This window comes from Zalophus californianus, chromosome 9 (genome assembly GCF_009762305.2).
Source record: "Zalophus californianus isolate mZalCal1 chromosome 9, mZalCal1.pri.v2, whole genome shotgun sequence".
In the NCBI taxonomy this organism is placed as follows: Eukaryota; Metazoa; Chordata; class Mammalia; order Carnivora; family Otariidae; genus Zalophus; species Zalophus californianus.
Window position 1 is genome coordinate 3,078,283 of NC_045603.1, and position 12,910 is coordinate 3,091,192.

Here is a 12,910-nt window from a genome sequence, read left to right on the forward strand (position 1 = left end):
GGCGAAGGGGCCCGCTAGGACCCGAACTGGGATCCACAACCAGCACCAGCCAGGGGCATGCTGGGACGTGGCAAGCCCAGCTCATGGCCTAGAATTCAGGTCTGCCAAGGGGCTGGGAGGCTCACACATGGAAATCTCAATCCTCACACAGTGACAGGAAGCCAGGGGCCAGCCCAGGACACAGTCCTAGTAGCACAAAGCCTGGTCCCAAAGGACCCAGGAGGGAGCCGAACCCCGCCGCAGCTCTGAGTGGTCACGACAGGTACCTGGGCAGCTGGCAGCCTTCTCCTCATGGTCATTAACAAAAGGTCACAGAAAATTGGACAGGAAACCTTGAGAATACATCCCACGCTTGGGACACACCAGGCCAAGCTCCTGAAAGCGATTCTTAGGTTGACTTTTGCTTTTTGAATTTCTTCCAGAGCACGTAAAAAGGAAGGTAATTACCGGAGATGCTGGACCTCAAAAGAAGAGTCTATAAATCCAGAACACACGTGGACAAGAGGGGCACCCCTGCACGGGCAGCTCTGACAGCAGGAGCTCTCTGCACCCCAGCACAGGGTGTCCCCACCCGCGACTGCTTCTTAGTAAGGACCAGCAGGTGCCACCCCCGCACTGGAGGCACTAAACTGCCCCCATCCCACCCCATCCAGGGCATTCCTAGGTTGGGGGTACAGACCACAATTTTAGTCCCGTGTCCCCGTGCATGTGAGGGGTGCTGCAGGGGCATGGAGTCAGGACACAAGCCAGAAGAGAGAGGCAGGGGTGGAGGGAGGTGTCCCAGTGCCTGCCTCTGCCTGCCCCCATCATGAATGTCCACCATGCCAAGTCTACCAGCCCTTTGCTCTTTACACTTTGCCCTCTGCCTGGTAAGGAGGCCTCTGTAACCAAGGGCACAGCCACTGAGGCACGACCTCAGCAAGAGGCAGAGTAACCGGACGTGCTTGGGAACAAGTCCAGGCCCAGGCCCCTCGCTGGTCCCACTGTAGGACGCCCACCTTGGTAGCACAGAAGGGCCAGGTCCTTATCTGTGCCGTAACTGAGGGCCAGCAGAGAGCCAACACCACCCCCGCCCCCCAAGATCATGACGACATCTGTCCTTGTCCGGGGGCAATACTGCTCCGGTCTAGGCTGACCTCAGGAAGTGCTCACTAATAAAACGGGCTTCCCTGTGCACCTACCCTCGGGGAGACAGCCCCCAGACGAACCATTCCTGTCAGGGCAGCTTGGGAGAGACTCCGTGGGGACCTCCTCTCACTGTTTTCTTGTTCTTTCTTTCTTCCTTTGGGCTGACAACAGTCCTTTCGTATAAGGGACCAATGAACGAGTCCTTCCTTCTGCCTTCAACACACTTCCATGGAGGAAGTCCAGCTAGCACCCCACCACCTGGTGAATGCCACCGTGGCCACCAGGCTGGAACGAAGCCCAGGGTTCTGGACAGAAGTCTTCCTGGGGGCAAGTGAGCAAAGGGAATCAGCAGATTTTGCAGTAAAGGGTGGGCAGAGCTGAGGCAAGGCATGGCCCAGGGAACCCACCCCACGACCCCGCAGAGCTGATGACCAGCCGGCAGAACAGCCCCCTCCCTCACATGCCCTTCTTCTAGAGCCCCAACTCTGAGAGAGACTGTAACGACCCAGCCAACATGATGTCCCCACTCCACATCCTACAAACAGGATGGTCTGCAAACCTCCAGCCGGCTCAGCAGACGGGCCTCCCAAGCGTCTGTCCCACAGTCCTGTGAACAGTGCCAGCACTGCGTCTCCTCACCGTCTGGCCACTCACCTCGGTCCCTGCCCTGCCTCCGGCTTTCCTCCCTCCGCTCTCCCGGCCCAGCTCCCCCTGGGCCCCGGAGGCAGGCACCGTCTGCATTCGCTCCCTCGGTACCGAGCACACACCCCGCACAAACGACCACTGCAGCCCTGGGGACGGTGACGTGCTGCGCTGGTGACGAGCATACCGTGTGTCTCTAACACATCACATTCACTGCAGAGCGGGCTGTGCACTGAGCAAGCGCAGGCCTGGCCTTGTGTGCACGTACGGAGCAGCCCCCCACCCTGCCCGGGGCTGGGGGGCCTGACCCCCGCCGTCCTCGCCAGCCACCCCAGGAGCACATGGCCCTCCCTCACGCGGCAGATGATGCCAGGTCTCCCGTGGGTGTCCTCTAACAGCCCCTGGTTTTCTTAAACCTTCTGTCCAGAGGTCTAAAGAACTTAGACAGGCTGCTTAAGGTCACACTGAAGATAAAATATTCATGAATATATCACCTCAGAGCTCAGTAAAGCCATGACGAGCCATTACCCGCGGTGTGACCTTGTGTGAGGCCTCCAGCTTTGTCACTCAGACTCCCAGCCAGGGGCTCCAGCAGCCCAGCTGTGGGGATGTGCAGACCCGGCTCAGGGCTGCGGGGCCCCGGCCACTGCTCTCTGGCTCTCTGGCTCCTCATGAACTAGAACTTGGACAAGGCCGGGGTACCCGTGCCTATGACGGCCTCGGCTCCAGCAGGAAGACACTGATTATTAAGCCCCGTTATTTCTACCCACGTATTCTAGTTCCTCCTCCAGGGCCACAAAGACCAAGTCCGATGCCAATACCAGGCCCAGCCCCTGGACACAGGCAGCATTGTGTCCCCAGGTGTCTCTCCCCAGCTTGCCTCCTCCCTCCTCACTCTTCACGGGAGGTGGGAGCACCCTCCCCGCTGGTCTGTGTGATGCATTCATGCAACAGGCATTCCTGGTCACCCCCGTGTGCATCCCAACCGGACACTCAGGAACTAAGGGGTCTGTCCCAAGGACTCCACAGCCTGCCAGGACCCAGGGGTCCATGGTCCCCCAGAAAGAAGTGACAGGACGTGCAGAGCCGGGGCAAAGATGGAGTCGCACGGTGCTCAGTGAGCCGCCATCCCCTTCGTGGCTCAGAAGGAGCTGGGGCCTCTCAGATGTCAGAGAATCTGCTGACACCTGGGGACTCTGGAGAGGACACACCACTGCTGACTTCCACGGTGTCACGCAAAGCCCCTGGTTGGTTCTCAGACTTGCGGGTCCCGGCTCTCCCAGCCCACAGCATGCACTCTGCCCCGCTGAGCCAGTTCTCACCAGGAACTGTCCCTCATCCCAGCTCCAGGCCCGAATGTCATTTTGCAATAGCTCTTTCCGGCAGTGAACGAGTGACTGTCCACAGGAGCTGCCCTGTCTGGCCTGTTGCTGGGCAAATGCACTGGACAGTCCCTCCTCACTTAACTTCCCAGAAATAAAGATTTTATCTGTTACAAATTTAGAACTCAGAGACTAAAATGTCGAGCAACTTTCTCTTCTTGCTCCAAGGACAACTCAGAATTTTATCTACAAAAGCAGGAGATTACTGCCCATCAGCGACTGTGTAGAAGCTGACAGGTGTCCCAAGCCCCCATCCAGAACGTCACTTGTTCCCAGGAAGCACCTGGACCAGACTGGGCCCCACACACCTGGCCAACTGTGCTGCAACAAACCAGGCCTGCAGAGGGAAGGCGTCTTCCCATTAGGGTCCAAGCCCTGAATAAGCTCTGATAAAACCCAACCTGATTGAAATATGAATGAAAGTCTTAGAGTTGGTAAGGACATTCTAGATACTTCTTTAAATACTACTTCTAAATCCCCAGGACACTGACTTTATTGCCACTCTGAAAGAGTGGAGACCTCCCTGCAAAGTTATCAGCAGTGAGCACAGTCTTGCTGAATATTCTCATTTCTAAATCCTTGCCCAGCTGACAGTGATCTATGCCTGCTCCCGTAGGAGGGCAGACATGAAAAGCTTACGACCTCAAATCTTAATGGGCTTATGAAAAAGTATGTTGTAAGGAGACCTGCTTCTCCAGTTTTATTAGATTAACCCAATCCATCAGCTTCAACACCACCTGATTCACGGCGAATAGGCGCTGTGGCACCCTGAGGGTTCGGGAGCGCCGCATGGCTGTCACCTGCCCCCCGAGCAGAGCTCCCACAGGCGCCGCACTGAGAGGGTGCTCTCCACCCCACCCAGGGTGGCCAGTGACATTCCTGCAGTTACAGCGCAGCCAGCAGGGGAGCTGGGAGAAGAGATCCAGAAGGACCCCTGGGACAAAGGATGGAAGCCGTGGGGGCAACCCGGGGCAGGATTTACCTTCGGCACCAATCACTAAGGCAGGCAGAACCTGCATAAGCCCGCATAAGCGCAGAGCCCGCACCAGCCCTCACACACTTGGCCCTCTGCCGGCCCCCCAGGGAACCAACCGCTCAGTTGGGCCACCCCGCCCACCCACCAGCTCCTCCCTCTGGGCCTCTGGGCTTCACTAATCCAGCCTACCACCCCGTGGGAGCAAGCTCGGGGGCCCACGAGGACGACTGACAAGATCTGTGTGCCAGGCCAGCACCCCCAACTCAGGACTTCCCGCAGCGGGGAAGGATCCAGCATCTTCTCGCCAGCTCCACAGCGACTATTTGTGACCAAGCCATGGCTGTCCCCTGCCTGGAGCGTGGCAACAGCCTCGGAGCCCTTCCTCTACATGCCAGGTCCTCACAGGCGAGCCACGGCAACAGGCCCCCGTCACAGGCAGGCCTGGATGACTGGCCATGGTAGCCAGCAGCAAGCTCTTGTACAGGCAGGAACCCCAAACCTGTAGAAGCTAGGTCACCCTCTGGAAATACAGCTGGGAGACCCAGCCTGGTAGATGAGACCGTGGACCTGGACCTGCCCCCCACCAGCCAGGCCACCCACTGCCCATGGCCCCCGCTCTGCCCCGGCACCCAAATACACTGATGCAGCCATGCCCACCACACCTCCCACAGAGCAGGCTGTGCCCACCTGCCTCTTCAGCCTCCAAACTCACTCTTCCTTCAGGCCAAACCACACTCCTTCTCTCGGCAAGCACTTCCTGGCATCTGGCTCTGGCCCAGGGCTGTCCTCAGCTCAAGGTCCCGCTGAAATGTCCCCTGGGAAAGCCTCCTCAACAGCCCTGGACAGAGTGAGATGCCCCAAGTCCCCTATCTCGTCACCTCGGGCGCCTCCTATAACAGCCACATGTCTACCTCCCACGCCAGGCAGTGGACGCCTCGGGGCAGGGATGCCACCTCGGGCATCTCGAGGGAGCCGAGGCGTTTGTCGGGTCCCACAGAGACCAGGGATCACATGGTAGACGGTAGACGAGTAGGTGGACGACGGATGGATACAGGTGATCCCCAGATACATACCCTTGGCATCAGGTACAATCACACACACTGCCTGGTTACTGCAAATCCAGCGTCTTCTCGCCGGCCCCACAGTGGCCATTTGTGACCAGGCACGGCTGCACCCTGCCTACAGGACGGCAACAGCCTCAGGCCCCTTCCTCCGCATGCCAGGTCCTGCACACCCGCTGCCCATCCGCCCCTGTTCCTGGCAGCCTTCCTCCTGCTCCATCCGGCTGGGCCTCTTGGGACTCCTTCCCCAAGACTCTCTGCTAGAAGCTTTCGCTGCCAGGAGCATATCTCCTTCGGGGACCCGCCATGGCCTCCCTGCCCACTGGCTGGGCAGCCCCGGGGGCCACACGTCCCAGTGTACCTTCTTCCGCAGAGATGTGCGGGAAGGGCCAGGCTCTCTCGCTGGCATGTGGGCTCTTTGAGGTCAGGGCCCCCGTCCTCCACTGCTGTGCCCCCAGGGCTGAGACCAGGCCCAGGCCCAGAACAGGCGCTCAGCAAACATGCCCCGACTGAACCATCAGGCTCTTCCCCAGAGGTGCGGACAAGTCCTCTGAAACACAGGGAGGCCCCGCCGCTCATGACCTCTGACGCACCCTCTCCAGGGACAGCAAAGGTGGCACCGGCCAAGTAGCAGGAAAGTGAAAAAACTGGAGAGATTTCACCTAAAATGCTGCAAAAGGACCAGGTGCCATGAGGCTATGCTCCCCACAGCAAACTTGGCTGTTTCCCGATCAGAACGACCTCAGGCGATGTATCTGGGAGCATCCAGGGGTCTGTGGCAGCCCCTGCTCAGCAGCGGACACGCAGGGGTCCTGACTCCCACCCGCTGCCCCGGCCGGCACCCCCAGGGCCTGTGCAACGTGGGGCCGTGCCTCAGAAAGGGCACAGCCAGCCCACGGAACCCCAGAGGAGCTGTGCGCACCGCAGCTCTACTGCAGGGCTCAGGGAACACCGTGAGCCAGCCAGCGTCCCTCCCGCTGCCCGGAGAGACACAGGCCCGGCCCATTCTCACCGCGGTCTGATGCGGGGCACGGAGCCCCAGCGTGTCCGCAGGAAGCAGGTGCATCAATGACGTGGCGCAAGGGAGGGGAGTAGGGCGTTAGCCAAGTCCTGAGGCTCTGCGATGCCCAGGCCTCCGCATGACTGATGAGCCCTACACTGGGGACAGCTGCCGGTCCGAGACTGGAAACACTGCACCAGATCCCCACACGGTCCCGCAACACAAGCTTCAGGAAATGCCCTGCCCCGGGCTCCAAGGACAACACTGAGCTAGGGTGGAGAGGCCATGCGGCCAGAGTCCGGAAGGCCACAGAGACGTCTGCTCCACAGGGATCCTTTCCTGGAAGGACCCAGCTCCATTTGGCTGCAGGTGGACCATTCAGCGCTTTACTGGCACAGCAACACCCTAGGGACAGGCGGCCCTCACGCCGCTTCCCCGAACACGTGTGTACCAGGGGCCTGGGGCCACCGGCCTTGCGCACCAACAGTCAGCTCTGAGCATCCGGGCACAGCGGCCCTGCCTCAGGAGGTCACGACCTAAGACAGACGGCGTGCAAATGACCAGATCCAAAGGTGAGCTCAGCAGTCCATCTCCCGTGATTTACCGCCAGGCCCGTGGAGAGTGTGACTGAAGACACTCTTTGGGGTATGGAGAGTAGAAGTGTCCTCGTTAGAATTCAGGTGGCCTTTGGATAACACGAAGAAGGAATTTAATAAATGCCTTAAGCCACATGAAGTCATCTTGCAATACTCACCTGGCAGCAGGAAATTTTTCCTTTTCTTAAAACAAAATCACCAGGTTGTAGGAAGCGTAAGGCCTCCAAGGGCTCCGTCGGCACCACCCCCATTTACCAAAGCCGTCCTTAGCCTCAGGATGGAGGACAAGAGCCCTTAGTAGAGCCCCACACGCGGGGCCCCACAAATGTCCACGAGACTCTGGGCGGTGCTGGAGAAGGCAGGTGGAAGGTGGCATTCACTAGAACACACCGCCCACCCAAGGGCCAGCTCCGCAGCAGCTCATTCCGCAAGCACCAGGCAGAGCCCTGACTTTCCCCTAGGGACCCAGCTCTTCCATTTCCCTTCAGAAAGCTGTCGGTGGTGTTCATTTCAGGACACGCCCCGGCGGCACACTCACTTCTGAATCAGCCTCGCAGGACCCTGGGGAGGAAGGGACCCCAGCCCGCGGCAACGTCCCCACCACCCAGAGAGCTTTCCCCACTGCACCAATGGCAACTCCATGAGCTTGGAAATGCTCAGAACTGCCCACTGCACAACCAGCAACCAGCCCTCCATCCCCTTCCCACCCCGTCCCCCTCCCTCTCCCCTTCACAGCCACACTACTCAGAAGATGGGGGTCACCTCAACGCAAGCTGAGGTCAGCCCACCCCACCCAAAGTGCACCTGTCTACAGCCATCAACGGCCAGGGCACTGTGCCCCGGTGTACATGGGCCTTCCAAACAGAGCTGCCCGCTCCCCACCGTGACCCACTGACCCCACCCCTGCCTTCCCAGAGCTGCACCCCACAGAAGGCACTCTGGAGAGGCACTCACTGTGTGGGCCAATTCAATTTAAATTTAAGTAAATTAAAATTAAAACTTCAGGTCCTCAGTCACATTTTTCAATGTCGAATAAGCCGCTATGACCACAGGCTACCCCACTGGGCACTTCCATCACCCTAGAACCTTCTACCGCATGCGCTGCTCCAGAATCCCTCCCACTGGCTCCGAGCATGCCAGGGCTTCCTCTCCTCCCTCCCTCCCCGTCGCACCCTGGCCACATCCCCCTGGCACCTTCATATACTTACACACCCACCCTGGGTCACTCCCGTGTCCTGGCCATTGTGAATAATGCTGCAATGAGCGTTGAGGGTGCATGTGCCTCTTGGGATACTGATCTCATTTCCTTGGAATAAACAAATTCACTAAAGTTGCAAGTTAAACATCAATACACAAAAATCACTTGCATTTTTCTACCCTAACAGTGAACTATAGGGAACTATCCCATGGACAAGTGCCTCGAAAAGAATAAAATACTTAGTAGATCCAACCACGGAGGTGACAGGCCTGCACACTGGCAACTGAAGCACCGAGGAACAGAACTGAGCATATGAGACAACAAACGGGAAGACGTCCTGCGCTCGCGAACCTGAGGAATTAACGGGGCAGGAGGCCCACACTACCCGAAGCCACTTGCAGACTCAGCGCAATCCCCATCAAAATTCCAGTGACATTTTTCACAGAAATGGAAAAGCAAACTTAAAATTCATATGGGACCACCAAAGACCCCAAGTAGCTAAAGCAATCCCGAGCTGGATGACATTCTAATGCCATTTAGCGCAGAGGAATTACAGTCCAGAAACTTGGCCTCAGTCTGTGCCCTTGGGGAAACCTGTGTTCGCCAACCCCTCTGGGCCCGTCTTCTCCCCAGCAAGGCCCCTTCTGGTGGACACCCCATCACGGGGAGGCAGAGCTCACCCCAGACTGCATCTCGAGGGTTAGGAACCCCTGGTCAACAGGGTACAAGGCACATCCTCTCCCATAATCTCGGGCGGTCAAGCAGCCAGGCTCAGACACAATGGCAGCTTCTGTCCCAGGACCTGCCAGACGAGGGCCTTCCACAGGCCTCCGGACTAAAGGGCAACCACGGGAAATGGTGGGGGAAGGCAGACAACGACCTCTGTGCCCTCCCCAGGATTCTGCTGCTGCAAGGAGGGGCCCGAGGAGCAGGGGACAGTGCTTACTCCTGATGTGCCGCGCCCTCTGTCCCAAACCTTCTCTCCCTGGATGTTCATGGGGCTCTCTCCACCCCCTACTCAGGTCCCAGCTCAGACCTCGACAAAACAGCCGTCCCCAGGCCCATGGGACGTGATCCCCAAGAGATTACGGCAGCTCCCGACGCCCAGGTCATGCCCTGCACGTCACTGCCTCAGCTCCCCTGGCACCAGGAGGACTGCAGGCCCAGACCCCTGTGGGGTCTGGGCTCTTCCCCTCCACCTGGCAGGACAATCTGAGCATGCCACTTCCCCTCACTCTCCCTCATACCCGGCTCCGTGCTCCTCACTGTTTTCTCCACAGCAAACACCCCGACCTAACAAGAGCCTTGCATTTGCCAGGGGCTCGTTTCTCTACACGCCTGCATCTGTCCCACTGGGACAGAAGCGCACTCAGGGAAGAAACTTCTGCTCAGCTGGAGGCCAAGGGCCGGCATGCTGCCGTCCCCCCTCCACTGTCATCCCTCCAGGAGGAGAGGGCAGAGGGAGCAGCTCCCCAGCCGCACCTCTGTGCTGGGACCACAGTGAGGGCAGAAAACAAGCTCAGGGGTCTCTCCTGCTGGAGGTAATCTGCAACCATGCGATGGGTGAAGGGCAGGATGCCCCCTTGCCACAGCCCAGGGACAGGGAGCCAAGCGCAAAGCTGGTGGCCGAGTCCTAGAGGCCTGGCACCGGTTCCCACAGCCGAGGCTCCCCAGGAGCCACACTGCCCACTCCGGCTGTCCCGCTTAGAACGAATGTGCAACATGCCCCAGGAGCAGGGGCCATCTTCTTGAAGCACGGGCTCTTGCTGGATTGTCTGTGCTTCTTAAATGTCTGTTGTCACGCCTGTGATGATGCACCTCATTCATCTTCACGCCACAACCTAGTTGGGAGCCAGGGCCAGAGTAGCTGCTCTCCAAAACCCTTGGTGGGCACATGCCCCCAGAGGGCTTCAAGCTACCTCCGAGGGGTTAAAGAGCTTTGGAAACACCTGTAATGGCCCAGCTGGTAAACATCCCAGTTTAGGAGAGAGTAATCACCTGAATGCCATCCTGTGATTACTATGTATTTTCATTGCCAAAAGATGTAATACAATTTCATGGTTACTTGGGCCTGTAAAATAGAAATACCCCCAATTTTTAAGATACGAAAAGGTTTATGACCAGGGTACTGTCAGTTCAAGAATGAGTCCACGGTACAAATGAGTCAATTCATGACAAAATTTAATTTCAGGAAAATTAATGCAATAAAGATGCCACAACTGTGCTTCAAGTTTTAATACCTATTAGGAGTTTTAGCGAAGTGGTGCAGGACCGTGGGCACACAGATCCATTGTCTGGCTCCTCACAATGCGACTTGACTTCATACCTAATTTATCTGTAATGGGGAGAGCATTACAAGGAACTGTGTGTTTAATGAGGGGGCCAGGGTCTTCGATAGCCTAACCCATCACAAATGGAGAGCGTTCCCATGTCACGGGATATTAAGTTTGTTTCCTACATCGCTACCAAGACCCACTTAATAGCACCAGGCTGATGGCCACTTTCACCAAACAGCCCAGGGAAGGCTTTATGTCCCAGCAAATGTCAGTGGCCAGAAATTCTGTAATTGCCAAGTACTTAGAAAAGCAAAACCAAAGTGGGGGATCTGGATGCAAGCAACTGAGTCGTCATAATTTCTGTAGTGAATATGATTCGAATAAGCAAGCCGCAAAAACGGAAAGCAAAGTCAAAGCACGGGGCTTCAGAACCACAAAACAGCCCCGAGCCCACGCAGGACACAAGGACCACCGTCAGGAACAGAACTTCGGGTTGCTGCTCTAGCTGACTCCCATGGCCACAAGCTCAGAGGCAGACAGCGGCGGGTGCCTGGGCCGGGCCGCGCAGCAGCTAGGACTCGGATCCCACGGGAACAACGCAGGTCCAGACCAAGGGCTCCCGCAATGGAGGGAAGGGAAGGGCAGGACACGCTCTCGGGGGCCTCCTGCCTCCCACCACCACGTCCGAGGACATCCATGTGCAGGGCTCCCACACCGGAGGCCTGCCCCAAGAGGGGGACTTACGCTGCCCTACACACCAGCCGCCGCCCGGCGCTCCCTTTCCCAGCCCGGAGCCCGCAAAGGCAAAAACCCTGCCTCTCAGCGTGAAGAAGGCAGCCTCCGCAGGCCCCCACTCTCCGTCCCACGTAAGGCTCCCGCTCTCTGCGAGGGATGATGAAAAGCGGGCGTGTAAGCCCTGCGGCGCGGCCTCAGCTTCAGCAAACATCCCCGGCAACATGGAAAGGTGCTAGAATAAGCATATGGGACACTCGGGGGAACAAAGGTGGTTTGTTCCAGAAAACTCAGTCTCCAGAAGAAACGAATTTCATCAAAGTCGGTGGAGAGGAGAAAATTTCATATTGCACTGAATCTGTCAGTGGTTTTTTTAAAAAATCTTTATTATAAGTAACTCAAAACAGACAATGTGTGAGTCCTGAGTGTGAATGTTTCTGGCAGCTGCGGCGCAGACGTGCGCCGAGTTACAAGAACCCCCCACCGCGCCCCTAGGGCCCCGACAAAATGTAAATTGCTCGTGAGCCCCGGGGACACTGGCATCACACGGTCGGAATGAAATTCAACTACAAACAGAACGACAGGAAGTTCTCCTTCCCGGTGTTCCGTCTACCCCGCTGACAAGAACACCAGAGAAGACCCTCCCCTGGGCGGCCGCCGAGCAGGCAGAAAGCCAGCGGGCCCGGGCCGGGCGCGGCAGGAGGCCGCGGGGGCTGTGGAGACAGCTCACCTGGTACGTGTCCCACAGGCGGACGGTGCAGTGGAGGGGCACTTCCCGCATCAGCAGGTTGTTCATCCAGCGGAAGGCGAACTGCAGGTACCTCACCTCGTGCTGGTCCAGGTGCCGGTGGACTTGCTCTGTGCGAGACAAACACAGGCCCCATGGCTGTGAGGGAGAGCCCCCAGGGTTCTGCCTGGAACCACCCACTCCAACCACCAGACGCCCAAGCAACATCCCCAGGGAGCGAAGAAGTCACCTCCATTAAAAGAGTTCAGACTGACTCTTCCTCTGGAAAGGGAGCGGCAGTGGTGGCCGTGATGGGAACAGTGGCAAGGGTGGCCCCCCAGGTCATGTGTGCGCCCCGCCCCTGGTAAGAGGGGCAGGACCACTCCTGCCTCTCGGGTGAGAAACTGGTCTGCGAGGCCAGCGGATGCTCTGGGACACGGAGTGAGCGCTCTCCCGCCCCGGGCAAGTCCACCAGGCACAGGCTGCAGTTCCAGGAGGGGCTCGGACAGAGAGAGGGAGAGCTCACCAGCTCCCAAAACGACCTCAGGCTCGTCTGGGGACAATTCTCCACCTGCTCCCAGACCCAGCCAGTGAGCGGGCGAGTGGGACACAGCCCTGGGCCCTAGGCTGGGTACCTCTGGATTCCAGTTTTGGGGCTGGCCTCCAGAGAGGAGAGCTGACCCTTCAGAAGAACCATCATTTCCCTGACGCTCAATCTCCCACTGGCCACGAGCGGCTCCTCCCCATCCCACTGCAACATGCTCCACAGCTGAGGTCCCCTGTGCTCCCGGCCCAGACCTCTCTGCTGGGTGCTCAGCAACCTGGGGGGCAGGTTCCAGAGCTCCATGAAGCTCCACAGTCCATAAATCCTGGAGGTGCCTCTGCAGGAAGCAAAGATTCTGGGGATCGTGGTGACCCTGCTGCTTCCTAGCATTCTGCCCTGTGAAGACCCACTCCGTGCTGTGTCCTAAGACAAGCAAGTACTGCTGAACAGGTCCCGACTTGGAACCAGAACCTTCCCATGCTGTGTTGAATCAGGGTCCACCAAGCACTGCTAAAAGCACTCTTTCCACACACTCCTTTCTGTGAGGTCCTGAGTTACATGCAAGTTCCTTCTCTCTGGGGCTTACCTTCCCCTGTGACCAGCCCTGAGAGCCCTGAGAAGTGACCCTGAAAAAAGCCTACAGGTTTT

At 58.1% G+C, this 12,910-nt stretch overlaps 1 protein-coding gene across 1 annotated transcript in view; it reads right to left on the reverse strand.

The window, feature by feature from the left end:
- The window catches only part of TBC1D22A (TBC1 domain family member 22A), a 355,202-nt gene that overhangs the window by 90,314 nt on the left and 251,978 nt on the right, over window positions 1–12,910 (reverse strand). Inside the window, exon 11 of the mRNA XM_027595286.2 lies at window positions 11,722–11,849. Coding sequence (XP_027451087.1) covers window positions 11,722–11,849 — 128 coding nt within the window. The remainder of the gene's footprint in view (window positions 1–11,721; window positions 11,850–12,910) is intronic.